The following is a 14,823-nucleotide window of genomic DNA, read 5'->3' as shown; positions in this document are numbered from 1 at the left end:
CATAGATCGAAATTGCACATGATATGAGAGAAGAATCAGATTCAAATAGAAGAAAGAAAACATTAGCGATAACAAAATTACATAATGCAAAATACATAAACCAACTTTGGCCTTCATTTAAACTCCACAGTTCCTTCAATGGATATGAATGGTATTTTTCCAACACATTTTTTAAAATTGTCTTTTTACTGCTGTCTTTTATTACTCTCACTCAGCATAAATTCATGCAAGTCTTTCCAGACTTTTCTGAAATCTTGTCCCTCATGATTTCTTATAAAACAATTATGTTCCATCACATACATAGACCATAATTTGTTCAGCCATTCCCCAACTGTTGGACATTCTCTCAATTTCTAATTCTTTTGCCACTATGAAAAGAGCTACTATGAATATTTTTGTTTATGGTGGGATTTTTACCCTTTTTTCATTCTTTCAGTATTCTTCTACCATGAGTATAAATTATCCAACCCTAATGTCTCCCTAGTTCCCCTCCTACATTACACTGCCTAATAAACATTTAAATTCTATATTCCTTTGGCATCAGTTGCCAAACCTTGTCAGTTCTACATGCACAACATCCCTTACATCTGTTCCCTTCTCTTTACTCACATGGTTACCACCCTTTTTAAATGCTTAACACCTCAGGAGTAGACAGAAATATAGCTAGACAACTCCAAGACCAACATTTGTCATATAGTTTCTAATGCATTTAAATATTTAGGTATTTCTAGGAAATGTATTTAATTTGAATCAAAACCAAATTATCAAAGTAATATCACAATTGATTAAAAACTCACATAATGTTTTTCCATTTATATTAACTCAAGTGATCCTCAAATCTATGAGATATACAAAGTTATACATTTGAAGAATAGACTCAGAGAATTTAAATGGTTTGCCAAGATAATAAGTAGCAAAGCCAGGTCTTGATCTAAAGTCTACTAACTTTCCATTTTTTTAAAATAGATTTCTTTTTCCAAAGTTTACCAATGTTTTCTCCCCACAAGTTATTTCCCAGTTATATTTTCTGCATTCTATAGAATTCTTCCTGGTGATAAAGAAAAACATTTATGCAAAATAAACTGACACAGTGATCATGTATCAATGTTACAGTGTGAATTTTTTTTTAAAGTTATAATCCACTACTTCTCTTTGAAAAAAGAGCCACCTAGCTGCCCCAGAAATTCAGTGTTTCTTACAAATACACTTCAACCTATTGGTGGATTTCATTAGATAGTGCCTTTTTTTATAATATTATCTGTGAAAGATAAGTAGACAAGAAAATTTGAAAACTCTGTATAGGAAAAACTGTTTTAAAAAGCTTATGAAGGGGGCGGCTAGGTGGCACAGTGGATAGAGCACCGGCCTTGGAGTCAGGAGTACCTGAGTTCAAATCTGACCTCAGACACCTAATAATTACCTAGCTGTGTGGCCTTGGGCAAGCCACTTAACCCCACTGCCTTGCAAAAAAAACTTAAAAAAAAAGCTTATGCGATGAACTAATTTCAATTATTGGAAGCACATAAAATGCCCCACCACAAAACTGCAATCCTAAGTAGTCACAACAAAGAACAAACTAACTGTACATAATTGTGCAAGGTGATCAGACCAAATAAAAGTTATTAACTAATCTTAGGGGCATTAAATCTTATAAATGGTTAACAGATTTTATTCAGATGCAAATATATTTTTCTTACTCTTGGAAATAAGAACAAGTGACAAAAAATAATTGATACTGGCAATAGTTATACAATTCTTTATTATATAAAAGAAGCCTAGTTGATCTTAATGAAAATAAAATTATATTTGAACACTTCAAATAAAACTTAAGTAAACATTTAGAATTGTCCATTCTCTCTCTCTCTCTCTCTCTCTCTCTCTCTCTCTCTCTCTCTCTCTCTCTCTCTCTCGCTGTCTCGAACACACACACACACACACACACACACACACACACACAAAACAAAATAGTGTTTAATAATATAGTATATAGCACCCAACTAAAAGCTCCCATCGCAAGTTATATGGTATTTGCACATTAGGGATAGCAGAATGAAAGTAAATTGATTCATTGTACAATATTTAATGCCACATAAAAGAAAGGAAGCAATATCTCATCTTGAAATTTATATAAGTAATATGAAAGAGAATTCTTCCTCTTAAGAGTAACTCTCTCTGTCTCTTTCCATTGTGGGATTAAAAACTAGCCCCAAGTCTCTTATTCTGTTCAGAAGTCCACCCTCCAGGAGGGTCTGTTCTTGGAGGAGACAGAGGATAAAGTAACATTTTTGAGGTAATTTGTAGTGTCTGAAAGCAAAAGTAGAATTGTCTACAAAACAACAAAGTTATACCTTTATACCAAAGCCTACATTCAAATTTGGTTTCACTTACTAGCACTGTGTCAAGCAATTCTAAAAAGTAATTATCAAAATAAGATAAAACTGCTCAAATTTTTCTACCCAATGAGCTCATTACTAAGTCTTTACCTTGATGATATTAATGACAGGAAAATAAAGTCTTAACTGAAAGAAAATTTTCTAGCAGCATTATTTTTAATAGTGAAAAAATTTAAACAAGCGATGGATTTATCACTTGGGAAATGACCAATTTGTCACATAAGAAATGAAGAATGTCAAAAATTATAAGAAAACTTAAATGAAGTGATGCAAAATGATGAAATCAAAATCAGAATAAAAATATACACACATGTTGACCATAACTACTGAAATAATAACAATAACAACAAGATGATGGTTGTCCTTCATTCTTGAAGAAGACCATGGCATCTGAGAGGTGAAACCATAACAAGTATATAAATTGAGTTTGAGAGGGGATGCTGTGCTAAGTCATCAGCCTCACTGTCTCCTTCAGAGCCATCTGGGTCCAGTGGTCAGATATGAATCAGGATGACTGGAGATGGCCCTGGATGTGAGACAATTATGTTAAGTGACTTGCCCAAGGTCACACAGCTGTCAAGTATCTGAGGTGGGATCAAATTCCCATCCTCATGACTCCAAGACCAGTGCTTTATCCACTTTGCCACCTACCTTCCCCAAAATACAGAAAGTGACCACAAGATATAGAAAGATACAAAGAAATTCAGATGGAGACATAAAAATAAACAGCATATTTGTTACTCTTAATAAGGTTAACATACATATTTTTAAAAACTACAATTAATGAAAGTTTGATGTTTCATGTTTTTTATTTGTTTATTTACATTTCTGTGCATTCTAGGCTTAGAATATTTAGGGATCCTGATCTTTTTCAGATCAGTCTTAACAATCAATAAATATTTACTAAGAACCTACTATGTACCAAAACTACTCATTTCACTTGACAGTCATAATAGATTTAGTAACACTCTTCTTTATGTAAGGTCTTAAAATTTACAACAGTCTTTTATCACAAACAACCCTGTGAGGTAGATAGTGGATTATACCCCCCCATTTTACAGACTTAAAATAGGTTATTGACCCAACTATCTCAGAATTTCTCAATAACATAACCTGCCAGAATTTCCCCTTTATGCCAATTCTCCATAGTCAGTGTTTTGAAATCTTTCTGAACTCTATATTCAACTCCTGTTTGTATAGTCTTAGCCTTATTTAAATAGCAGATTGGTTTTATTGTCCTTGAAGTTTAGATGGAAAGTTACCTAAGAAATTCAAATAAAAGAGAAAAAAATGTTTGCATCAAGTATCTAGCCTGAATTCCTAGGTGATCTTGTGAAATTTCTATTTCCCTTTGTGTTCTCAAGATAAGTACATTTCTTTCCTTCACAGAATATTGTCTTTAATGAACACATCTTTATTATAGACCTATTAAGGACTCGACATACTTCATTTTTTTACTTTCAAGTTCTACTTTTTAAATCTTCATTGTAGTGTTGAAATGACCCTGGATTCTCCAAGGCCTGACTCCAAGGCATGACCCAAACCTGACAGGTTCAATCAAGCTGGAAAAGTTGCAAGCCTTGTACTTCGAGTCTACTGAATGACATCACCAGAAAGTTGGGGGTTACAGGATGAATTCTTTCATTCGTTCTTTTGGTATATTCTTTCACAAGATCAAGAGGGGGAAAAATGCCTCTAAGTATATTTAAGCTTTCTAAAGACCAAAGGAAGGCAACTATTGGGTAGTGGCCTTGGAGTATAGAAGATGAGGTTTCAAGTTAACTGGAACTTTCTTTCTTCTCTTCCCTTTTCTTTCCTTCCACCTCTGTGATAAGTGAAAGAGAGTCCTGGACTTGGAGTCAACTGAAATCTGGCTCTCAGTTAGCTGTTGGGCAAGTAAAATAGGGCAAATAGCTTAATCTCCTCAATTCCATTTTTCTCATCTGTAAAACAAGGTTACTAATACCTTCAGTGTCTACCTCATAGAGTATGAAAAATGATAATATATGCCAAGTGCTTTGTAAAACTTAATAGTACCATAGACATTCTAGTTTACATTATTTTTATTATGAGGTAGCTAAGTGAAAGAATGTTCTTCCTAAATTTAAAACCTTCTTCACATATTTCTAGTTATGTGACAAGTCACCCAACTACTCTATACCTCAATTTTCTCATCTGTAAAATGGAGATGATATTTGTGTAATGCTTTGCAAACATTAAAGTGCTATTGTTTGTCCTTCATTCTCAAAGACCACCATGATATCAGGAAGGTGATGCCATGACAAGCACATGATTTGGATTTGAGTGAGGGGGTGCTATGCTAAGTCATCAACCTCACTTTCTTCTCTGAATCATCTGGATTCATTGGCCACATATAAATCAGGTGGAGGGAGACAGGATTAAATGACTTGCCCAAGGTCACACAGCTAAATGGCAAGTGTCTGAGCCTGGATGTGAACTCCCTTCCTCCTGACTCCAAGGCCAGTGCTCTATCCACTGCACCACCTAGTAGCAAATATACTAAAATTGGATGGATACAGAGATTAGCAGGGGCCCCTCTGCAAGGATGACATACAAATTCATAAAGTATTCCATATTAAAGTGCTGCATAAATGCTATTTTTTATAAGTCTCATAAAATTTTGCTTGGTAAGAAAAAAGAAAAACTATATTAAGTTAGAAAAGTAGTGAGGCCTAATCTGAAAAAGGGGGTAGCCTTGGAGTTAAAAATACCTGGTGACAAGTGTTGTTTCTAATATTGTACATACTAACTGTGTGAAGAAAGTCAATTTATTTAACCTCTCAATGATTTCAGACAACTTTCATACATTACAGGGACTCCAGGGAGTTTCTTCCCTGACAAAATCCCAAATCTAGATGAAATAATAATAATAATAATAATAATAATAATAATAATAATAATAATAATGCTTTTTATTATTTTGACTATCATTTGGTTTTTCTTTTCCCCTGAAGATTAGTGACCTTGGATAGTTTTCTATCTTAACCCTGCTCTGTGATGACTATGGAATAAGAATTTCCTTCCATGGCCTTGTATTCTTTGCTGAGGCAGTCCAGTAAACCTCTACAAGTTACAATGCATACAGGAAATAGTCAGAATCTTTTGCCTTCAGTCTGATTCTAGATCCTAGAGCATTTCCAGACATGGGGAAAGAAAAGCCAGCATAGTTTTTAAAAAGAGAGGGTTTTTTTCCCCAGGTGTTTGACTGCCCACTTTAAATGTCTGGCTCCACATCTGGCCAGAGTTAGAAGAATAAGTGGCCACTGACAGTGACAGATTGGTCGGAAGTATATGCTTTCTGGATCTGAGGAGAGTTACTAATTTGGGAGGAAATTACCGAAACCCAACTGATTTGAAAACTGAGCAGTGTTCTATCTAAGGGCTCCTAAAGCTTTCCTAGCCCGTCTGGGTCTCGGGCCACAGGAGCTGTGTTAGACCAGCCCCTAGATTCCTAGATTTCAATCTTAAGAGAGTCCAGAGGTGGGGAAAGGTGTCGCCTGTCCCTCCGGAGTTCTGCAGAACACTGAGTTAGTTATTTCTTCTCCCAGGCCCTGGGGCTGGTGGGGGGCGGCGGCTAAGGAGTGCGGAGCTGTTACCTTTTCAAGCTCAGGGTCAGACCGCAGATGTGCGCTAGGATCCTGGTCAGCTTACGGAACCGGTCCCCAGGCCCTGGGGTCTGCCCTGGGACCTCAGCAGGGGAGGATGAGAAAACTGGAGCAGTGGGCTTAGGGTCTGAAAAAAACTCTTTGAAGAGCCAGAGGTCAGATGTCAGGGACCACTCAGGCCCCAGAAAGGTGAACAGGGAGGGAAGGGCCGACATGCTAGCCAGCCAGCGTGCAGAGAAGCCCTGGCACAAACTGCCAGTGAGAACGCCAGGAGGCTGCCGAGCGCGCGTTTCTGAGATAACCGCTGGCCCTGGCTCGGGCCGGGGGGGCACAAGGAGGCGACTTGTGGAAAGCCAGGCCCTGGGCAGCCCACCCCAGTGCTGGCCCAGCAGAGCAGACGCTAGTTAAGTGCCAGCGGCGGGTGACTGGGGCGGAGCGCGCAGCGGGCTCCAGAGAAAGCTGGAGAGGGGTCCCTGACTCCTGCTGGATGGATTGATCACCTGGGAACCCGCACTTTGAGGCCAAACTAGCTTGGCTGGGAAGTTTAACGATTTCCTAATTGTCAACAAATAATATTTGGAAAATATAAGCGCACCCAAAACCCCAAAAAATAAAAAACGAAAAAGAGAATATGTTAGGAACTTAAGGTATGGGCATTGGAGGATTTGGCCCTAAGGACGGATATTTTCGTCCCTGCTTCTCAATTCCAGTTTCCTTGGTCAAATCATCTTCCATATTCCTTTGTCTTTGCAAACGATTCGCACATCCACTCCATCTCCAGCCCATGTCTTTCTCTCAAGTTCCTGCCACCAACTGCTAAGTGAACGTTTTGATCTGGTTGGTAGACATCTCAGTATGTCGAAAGTAATTTATCTTTCCTCTTCCAGCCCCCCCCCCATCTACTCATCTTCTGAATGCCGACTATCTATTGAGAGGGCCGCTGTCCCATCAACTGATCTAGGTTCACAGCCGCAGAATCAGTCTGAATTTTTTGTTCTCCTTCATTACATATATGGATATCTTTTTAGTCATTTCCTCTTCCACATTAGTCCAGCTCTCTCAACTCACCTGACCCTTACTGAACTTGCAACTGCCTCTGCTTCAAATCACTCTCTTCTCCAATGCATCATCCAAGAAGCTGCCAAAAGAATTTTCCTTTGACCAAAGAGAGGATCTGACCATTTCATGCCCCTACTCAATAAATTCCTCTGTTTGACATCTAAAACTTTCCATAACCTCACTCCAAACAGTTCTCCAGTCTTACTATATACATTTAGGCCCCTTTAATGCACTTTATGATCTAGTGTTCTGTTTTCCATTTCTCACAGTGATTGCACCATAGCCCTACACTCTATCCCTGCTTTGGGTCTTTCCACAAGTGATCTCCCTACCTTAAAGATACTTATATTTCCTCCCTACTTTGGTTTCTTGAAACTCTTAGGTTCCTTCAAGAATTTGTTAGTGTAGCTAGGTGGCACAATGGATAGGGCACCAACCCTGGAGCCAGGAGGATGTGAGTTCAAATCAAGTCTCAGACACTTAATAATTACCTAGCTATGTTATCTTGGGCAAGTCACTTCCCTTGCAAAAAAAAATTAGTTCAAGTGACAACCATCTTACAAGGAGACTTTACCAATTTCCTCTAGCTGCTTCTACCTTCTCCCTTAAAATTACCCATTATCTATTCTTTTTAAATAAACGTGTGTGTGTGTGTGTGTGTGTGTGTGTGTGTGTGTGTGTGTGTGTACATCTTGGGAGGGGAAGGATTTTTCAACAGTTCCTGGGTTCACTGAGGAAGTTAATAAATATTCAACCTAGAGCTCAATACAAAGAACACTATCCACAGACCAGGCACAAATCATAAATTCACTAGTTATTTTTTCTCTTTTGGCTAACACTTAAATAACAATGGTAAACCAAGAAATGATATCATTTTCAGGAACTACTGCCCAATAAATGAATGGATACAATCTCCTCTAAACATATCCCCATTAGGAAAGGTGACAAATCCCCAGAAAACCTACATTTTGAGTTGTAAAGGGGATTATAGAAGCTATTTTCTTGTTTAGAGGCTAAAACCTTTTTTACTAAGTCTCCCAAAGTTCCTTCATAAGCAAAGACTTTTTTTGCTAATCAACCCCACTAGGCATCTCCAGAGAAGTAGACATCTATTGAGGCTCTCTCCTCTACATCTTCCTCCTTTTAGGAAATGCTAATTGATCTAAGATGCCATGTTTCAGATCAGTCTTTGCATCAAGCTCTTGTTAGGTTTACAGCCAGCTGCTTATGGCAAAAATTAGCTTAAATAGTTGTAAAGAAAGACATAGTTGACTTGCTCCCAATTGAAAATGCTAACCATAACTCCTGCCTGGGTCAGGACATGTGAATTTTATTCACTTCAGTTTACAGTTTGCATTGGGGCACATCACACCCCTCCACACCCTACCCTATCAGTCCATATCTTTTATTTTAGATCTTGAAGCTAAATACTGCCTTCTTTTCATTTATCTATCCTTTTATTTCCCCTTTCATTACTACCTTTGGCTAATGCCCAGGTTAAGAAAACTGCTTTGAAATTTTGATAAGCCTCAAAAAGACACTATAAACCCTGGAGGTGAAAGAAGGACATCAGGAAGTACACATACTAATAACTAGAATGTTTATAGCACCAGGCACTATGCCAAGCACTTTACAAATATTGTTTTATCCTCATAAACCTACCTCTGGGTAGGTAGGTGCCATTTTTATCCCCTATTTTACAGTTAAGGAAACTGAGGCAAATAGAGGTTAAGTGACTTGTCCAGGGTCACACAGCTAGCAAGTAGCTGATGTCAGATTTTCTTAATTCCAGGCCTGACACACTAACTACAAAGCTACCTAAATCTTTTGTGGATAGTCTTACAGCAAAACCCCTAAAGCCTTTAAAATCAGCTTTTCATTTCAAGTTTTCATTGTCTTTTCTTTTCAAAAAAAGTAAATATTTTCTTTTTATTTTGCTAAAACATATATGAAAAATGTACAGTACACCCACACACTTAAGTATACACACATATATACATATATATAAATATATAATTGTACGTTATCCAAGTGTTTTACATTTCATATATATAGTCACAATGATAAATTATCACCATCCAAAGAACAAATTATATTATGAGAAAAGTTAGCAAGAAGAAGAGGTAGCCTAAAGCTGATGCTCACTTGTTCTCTGACAATGGCTAAGTCACTTAAGCACTCTGAAGCTGTTTCCTCATCTGTGAAATGGGTAGAATGTACCTATACTATCATGAGATTTATACATATATACATATATATATATATAATGATTTATGAACTTAAGATCTGTATAAATATCAGTTATGATTATAAACATTTTAAAAACATACAATATGTAATGGATGCATAGAAATTGTACCTTTATGATATAAATTGTTTTTAATTCATTCATATTCTCTCTTTTTTTAGTTTTATTTATTTAAGGCATTGGGGTTAAAGTGACTTGCCCAAGGTCACACTGCTAGGCAATTAGGCTGGATTTGAACTCAGGTCCTCCTGACTCTAGGGCCAGTGCTCTATCCACTGCACCATCTAGCTGCCCCCTCATTTCTAGTATTCTAAACAAATTTAGGAGCAGTAGTTTGAGATATTTTTCCTTTGGAACTCAGTTAAGTAAAATCTACTTCTAGGTTCACAGATTCAGAACTAGACAAGATCTTAGAGACCAACATCTTCATTTTACATCTGAAGAAACTTCCTCTTTTGTCATTTTCCAAAAACATTCCCAAAGTTTTTGATAAGAAACAACTTAATTTGGGGCAGCTAGGTGTCACAGTGAATAGAGAACCAATTCTGGAGTCAGGAGGACCTGAGTTCAAATCCAGCCTCAGACACTTAACAAGTGCCTAGCTGTGTGACCTTGAGCAAGTCACTTAACCCAATTCCCTTGCCAAAAACAAAAGAAGAACTTCATTTGCTCTAATATCACAGTTTAAGACATCAAAATACTTTCATGTTCAGGTTCAAAATGCTTTCAGGCATGATATGAAAACTTTAAAAATTGTAACTTTCTTTAGCTCTATGGCTATTTTGAAAGAAGGTAATTATGAAAGCAAGACTTCTTTAAGAGGCAAAGATGCAAAGTTGTCCCAGTACTTAAGTGAAAATGACTTTCTTCAAAAATGGCAAACACAGCTTTTTTTTGAACCAGTTTCTAACTGGAGAATGGAAATAGAGCAGGTCAGAGACTTGGTGCCAATAATCAAGTAGCAGTTTAATGAATTAGTTTCATAGTGAGAAACACTGGAATTTGCCTGATATGAACTGCCACCCTCTATAGTGAAGACAGAGATTATATACAAGTGGGAAAGGAGAGGGAAGATCCATCACAACACAACCATTTCTAAGGTTTGAGTGGTTTCTCACATAAACCCCCAAGAGCAGGACAATATGGATGTGACACTTCTTGGGATATTATTCTTCTTCTCAAGTCTTGGGGGTCATTATTGCTTAAAGTGTACAGAACAGGTTCTACCTTTTTCAATTCATAAAACATACACAAATGCAGAAATGTTAGTGATTGTCAAGAATGATGTATCATTTCAAGCTGCTTTATGAGTATGCCAGAGTCTGCTGGGAAAATAGATTTCTTTTTTTAATGTACTTTTTTTTAGGTTTTTGCAAGGCAATGGGGTTAAATGGCTTGCCCAAGGTCACACAGCTAGGTAATTATTAAGTGTCTGAGGCTGGATTTGAACTCAGGTACTCCTGACTCCAGGGCCAGTGCTCAATCCACTGCGCCACCGAAAATAGATTTCTTAAAAAAAAGAAATTATTAGTCTAATCATTACACCTATATTAACCAATATACAAATCAATTTCCTTTCACAGTATGTATATATTTATGTGTGTTTATATAAATTCTGTTTTCCTCCTGGTTTTTAGATAGCATCAAAATAATTAATAATGTAATCTCTAGGGAAAAATATTGGTGACTTTAGGGGAAGAAAATGGTAGAATTAGAGAGAACCCAAGTATCTGTTCTGGTAAGGAGAAAAAAACAAAAAATCAGAGAAGGAATAAGGTGTAGTGCTGGGCTCTATCCCATGTTGTTTTCTCTCTATTTTCTTTCTTTCTCTAGGTAATTTTATCAGTTTTATGAATTTAATTATCATCTTTAGGTATATGACTTCTAAATCAATATAAATGTCTAGCTGCCTATTATTTCAAGGGATATCTCAGATGGACTGTGTCCAAAACAGAACTCATTCTACTTCTCCCATCACTCTTTCAGATTTCTCACTTCTGTTAAAGTTGCCACCATGTTTCCAATTTGATAACATGCCCTACAGTAAAATTATTGAGAAAGTGAACTCCTGAGAAAAAAAAAGAAAGACATTGAGACCCTGTCATTCTACAATTGTGAGGTACCTTGGGCCCACATGTACCTCACTAACAGTATATTTTAAATTCATTCCCAATCTTCCTCCTAACCCCATGATTTAGAGGAAAGTGTGTCTCGGGTTTGGGAGAAAATGCTTTGTAACTACTACTCTCTTTACAATATTGGAGCAAAATGCCTTTGCTAAAGAACTAACTGTGTCTCCTGGTTGATTGCTAAAGGGAAACATATCAGTAGGTATTCATAAGCATTAGGATAGCCACCTGAAGAATCCTAGAGCCCTAAAATTAGTAGCAACTCCAATTTACCAGTACCAGAATTAACCACAATTTTAGTTTTGGTCACAAAGCCCCAACTTTTTCCTTCATTGAGAATTTTGCCAGTGTACAAAATTTACCAATCACAGGAGTAGCTTGGTGGTATAGAGGATTGAGCACCAACACTGGATTCAGGAGAACCTGAGTTCAAATCCAACCTCAAACACTTAATTTCCTAGAGGTGTGACTTTGGGCTGATCACTTAACCCCATTGCCTTGTTTAAAAAAAAATTTATCAACCACTCCTTTCTGCTCTAATTACTTTGTTAGAGATACAAAGCAAACAATTACAGGTAGGCAACTAAATGCAATGCAATGCAATCTAGAGTCAGGAAGACTTGGGTTCAGATCTGACCTAGGACACATATTGTGTGATCCTGGTCAAGTCATTTTGCTTCAGGTTTCTCATCTGTGAAATGTGGACAATAATACTTCCCTGGGTTGTTGAGAAAATTAAATAAGGTAATATATGTAAAACATATAAATGTAAACATATAAATATAAAATTATTATTAGCTATAGGAGGAATAAAGGAAATCAAGGAACCAAGGAGAAAATTAAAATATATAGAAGTATTCTGTTTTTCATTTATATTTTCTGAACATCCTCCTAAAACACATAATAAAATGATGGATTCTTTGAGAACTTGTCTTCCATGTTCACAAAGTTCTTCTACAGCTTTATCAAGTAATTGGGTTTGGAGCTTACATTTTTAAAACCTGACTTCAAAAAAAACCCCTGGGTTCAAAATAATCTTTCTTGGATTATTGGTGGTACCTTTAGCTAATTGCTTTACCTTTCTGGAATACAGTCTTTAGCTCCAACTTGAGGGGATAGTACTAGATAACTTCAGCTAGAATAGTATTGTATTCAACTTGCTTTTACAACAAAAGCAGCAAAAAAATCTCTTTGTTTATAGAAGAGGATAAAGGGTGGGAGCAAGATATCTGAAAAATTTTCATAATTTACTCCTTTGACAAAGGAAATCATAGGATCCCTGGGGTGTTTGGACATAGCCATTTCCTAATATATACCCAATTTAGTGGAATGGAAAGAATACTGGTTTCAGAGTCAGAGAAATTAGGTTTGAATTTTGACATTGTTCCTAAATTTCTAGTTAAAAAGAATTTTTGAGTCATTCATTCAGCATTATGCCCTAAATCCCTGAAAGTCTGCTGTTGAAAATTATAAAAGCTGGGAGTAATGATCAACCTTGATGGACTTGCTCATCCCTTCAGTGCAACAACAGGGACAAAATTTTGGGCTATCTGCAGTGGAGAATACCATCTGTATCCAGAGAAAGAATAATGGACTTTGAAAAAAGACCAAAGATTATTATTGTCAAATTAGGAAAAAAAACATTATATTATTAAGCAATTTTACTAGCTCATACTTTATTTTTCTTCTGTAAGGATATGATTTCTCTGTCATCACATTCAACTGAGATCAATATATAACATGGAACCATTGTTAAGACTAACAGAATGCTGTCTGTGGGGGTGGGAAAAGGGAAGCAAGAATGGGGGGTATTGTAAAACTCAAAAAAGTAAAAAGCTTTCTTTAAAAAATTATAAAAGCATTCTGTATGCCTTTCTGAGTAGATTGAGTATATGAATTTGCAATAATTTATGGAGTGGAGCTAAAAAATCTTTACCTAATTGTCCATCTTCTATGGCAATAGTAAGAATTTCAGTCCATTTCACATTTTCAATTATAGCATTCTTTTTAATCTTACTGCCTTCTGTCGGGAATGTGATGTACACATGAGGAGCTGTTCTAGTCAGAAACCAAATAATTGACAGTATTCCAGTTTACAAAGAAAGGCACTGATCCATAAAATCAATCTAATAATGTTCCATTAGTTATCAATTGAGCATCAGTACTAATAGCATCCATTTAAAAAAAGGAATCAAGAGAGTCTGTAATAAGGATGTCTTCTTAACAATGATCAATTGCCTTTTCCCAGAATGTGCCCAAGATCTGTAATACTTAAAATTTGAAATAAAATATATTCTACTACTAAGATGTCACTCATTTATCACTTCCATGCTGCCTTATAATGTTATTCAAATTTAACTTACTCATATCTATATCTATATTTACCTATCTGTATCAACCTGTCCCTATGTACTTGTAGGCATATCTTATCTATGTCTTGCCTCTCAACTATGCTATCAGATTCTTGAGAGTGGAGTGATGTATTATACATCTAGCTAGGTCTGTATTCCAAATGAGATGAAAAAGAAAAGGGAAAAAGATTTATATGGATGGAGTAATTTGTGGCACCTCTTTTCTGATGGCAATGAATTGGAAATTGAGAGGGTGCCCCTCACTTGGGGATAAGCTAAACAAATTATGGTGTGTGATTATGATGGAATGCTATTCTGCTATAAGAGATGATGAGCAGAATGCACTTAGGAAAAACTAGAAAGACTTACATAAACTGATGTGGAGTGAAATGAGCAGAACTAGGATATCAAATGTACACAATAACACCAACATTATGTGATGATAAACTATGATAGACTCAGCTCCTCTTAGCAATACAGTGATCAAAGATAATACCAAAAGACCTGTGATGGAAAATGCCATCCACATCCAGAGGAGAAAACTATGGAATTTGAATGCAGATCGAAGCATGCTAATTTCACCTTTTGAAATTTGTTTTTTTGCTTTTTTCCTTTTTTTGTTTCCTCCCCCCATATTTATTCTGATTCTTCTTTCATAGCATTACTAATATGGAAATATGTATAATACAACTATAAATATATAACCTATATAAGATTACTAAGTTACTATCCTAGGTTGGGGAGAGGGAAGGATAGGAATGAGAAAGATTACTTTACAAAAATGAATGAACAAACTATCTTTTAAAATAATTGAAAAATAAAATTAAAATAAAAAGATCAGCTGATGTAAAGTAAAATGTACTGTGTACACAGTCACAGCAATAAGTAGAATGATCAGTTGCGAATGATTTGACTGTTCTCAAGACAACTCTGAAGGACTTATGATGAAGAATGCTATCCATCACCAGAGAAAGAGCTGATAGTTTTAGGAATACAAATTGGAGCATATTATTTTTT

At 36.3% G+C, this 14,823-nt stretch overlaps 1 protein-coding gene and 1 non-coding gene across 2 annotated transcripts in view; one reads left to right on the top strand and one right to left on the bottom strand.

Annotated features, from left to right (window-relative positions):
• Nucleotides 1–6,420, bottom strand: part of LOC141516299 (uncharacterized) — a 118,626-nt gene extending 112,206 nt beyond the window's left edge. Inside the window, exon 1 of the mRNA XM_074227458.1 lies at nt 6,011–6,420. Within this exon, the coding sequence (XP_074083559.1) occupies nt 6,011–6,234 (224 nt within the window). The 5' untranslated portion in view covers nt 6,235–6,420. The remainder of the gene's footprint in view (nt 1–6,010) is intronic.
• On the top strand, nt 4,890–4,994 carry LOC141519740 (U6 spliceosomal RNA). The gene has a single exon (XR_012477388.1). It is a non-coding gene; the product is annotated as a U6 spliceosomal RNA (small nuclear RNA).
• Nucleotides 6,421–14,823: the final 8,403 nt, after the last annotated feature.

The sequence above is a fragment of the Macrotis lagotis genome, chromosome 3 (genome assembly GCF_037893015.1).
Source record: "Macrotis lagotis isolate mMagLag1 chromosome 3, bilby.v1.9.chrom.fasta, whole genome shotgun sequence".
Lineage (NCBI taxonomy): Eukaryota > Metazoa > Chordata > Mammalia > Peramelemorphia > Peramelidae > Macrotis > Macrotis lagotis.
The sequence above is the reverse complement of the archived record's forward strand: the minus strand, read 5'-3'. Positions and strand labels throughout refer to the sequence as shown.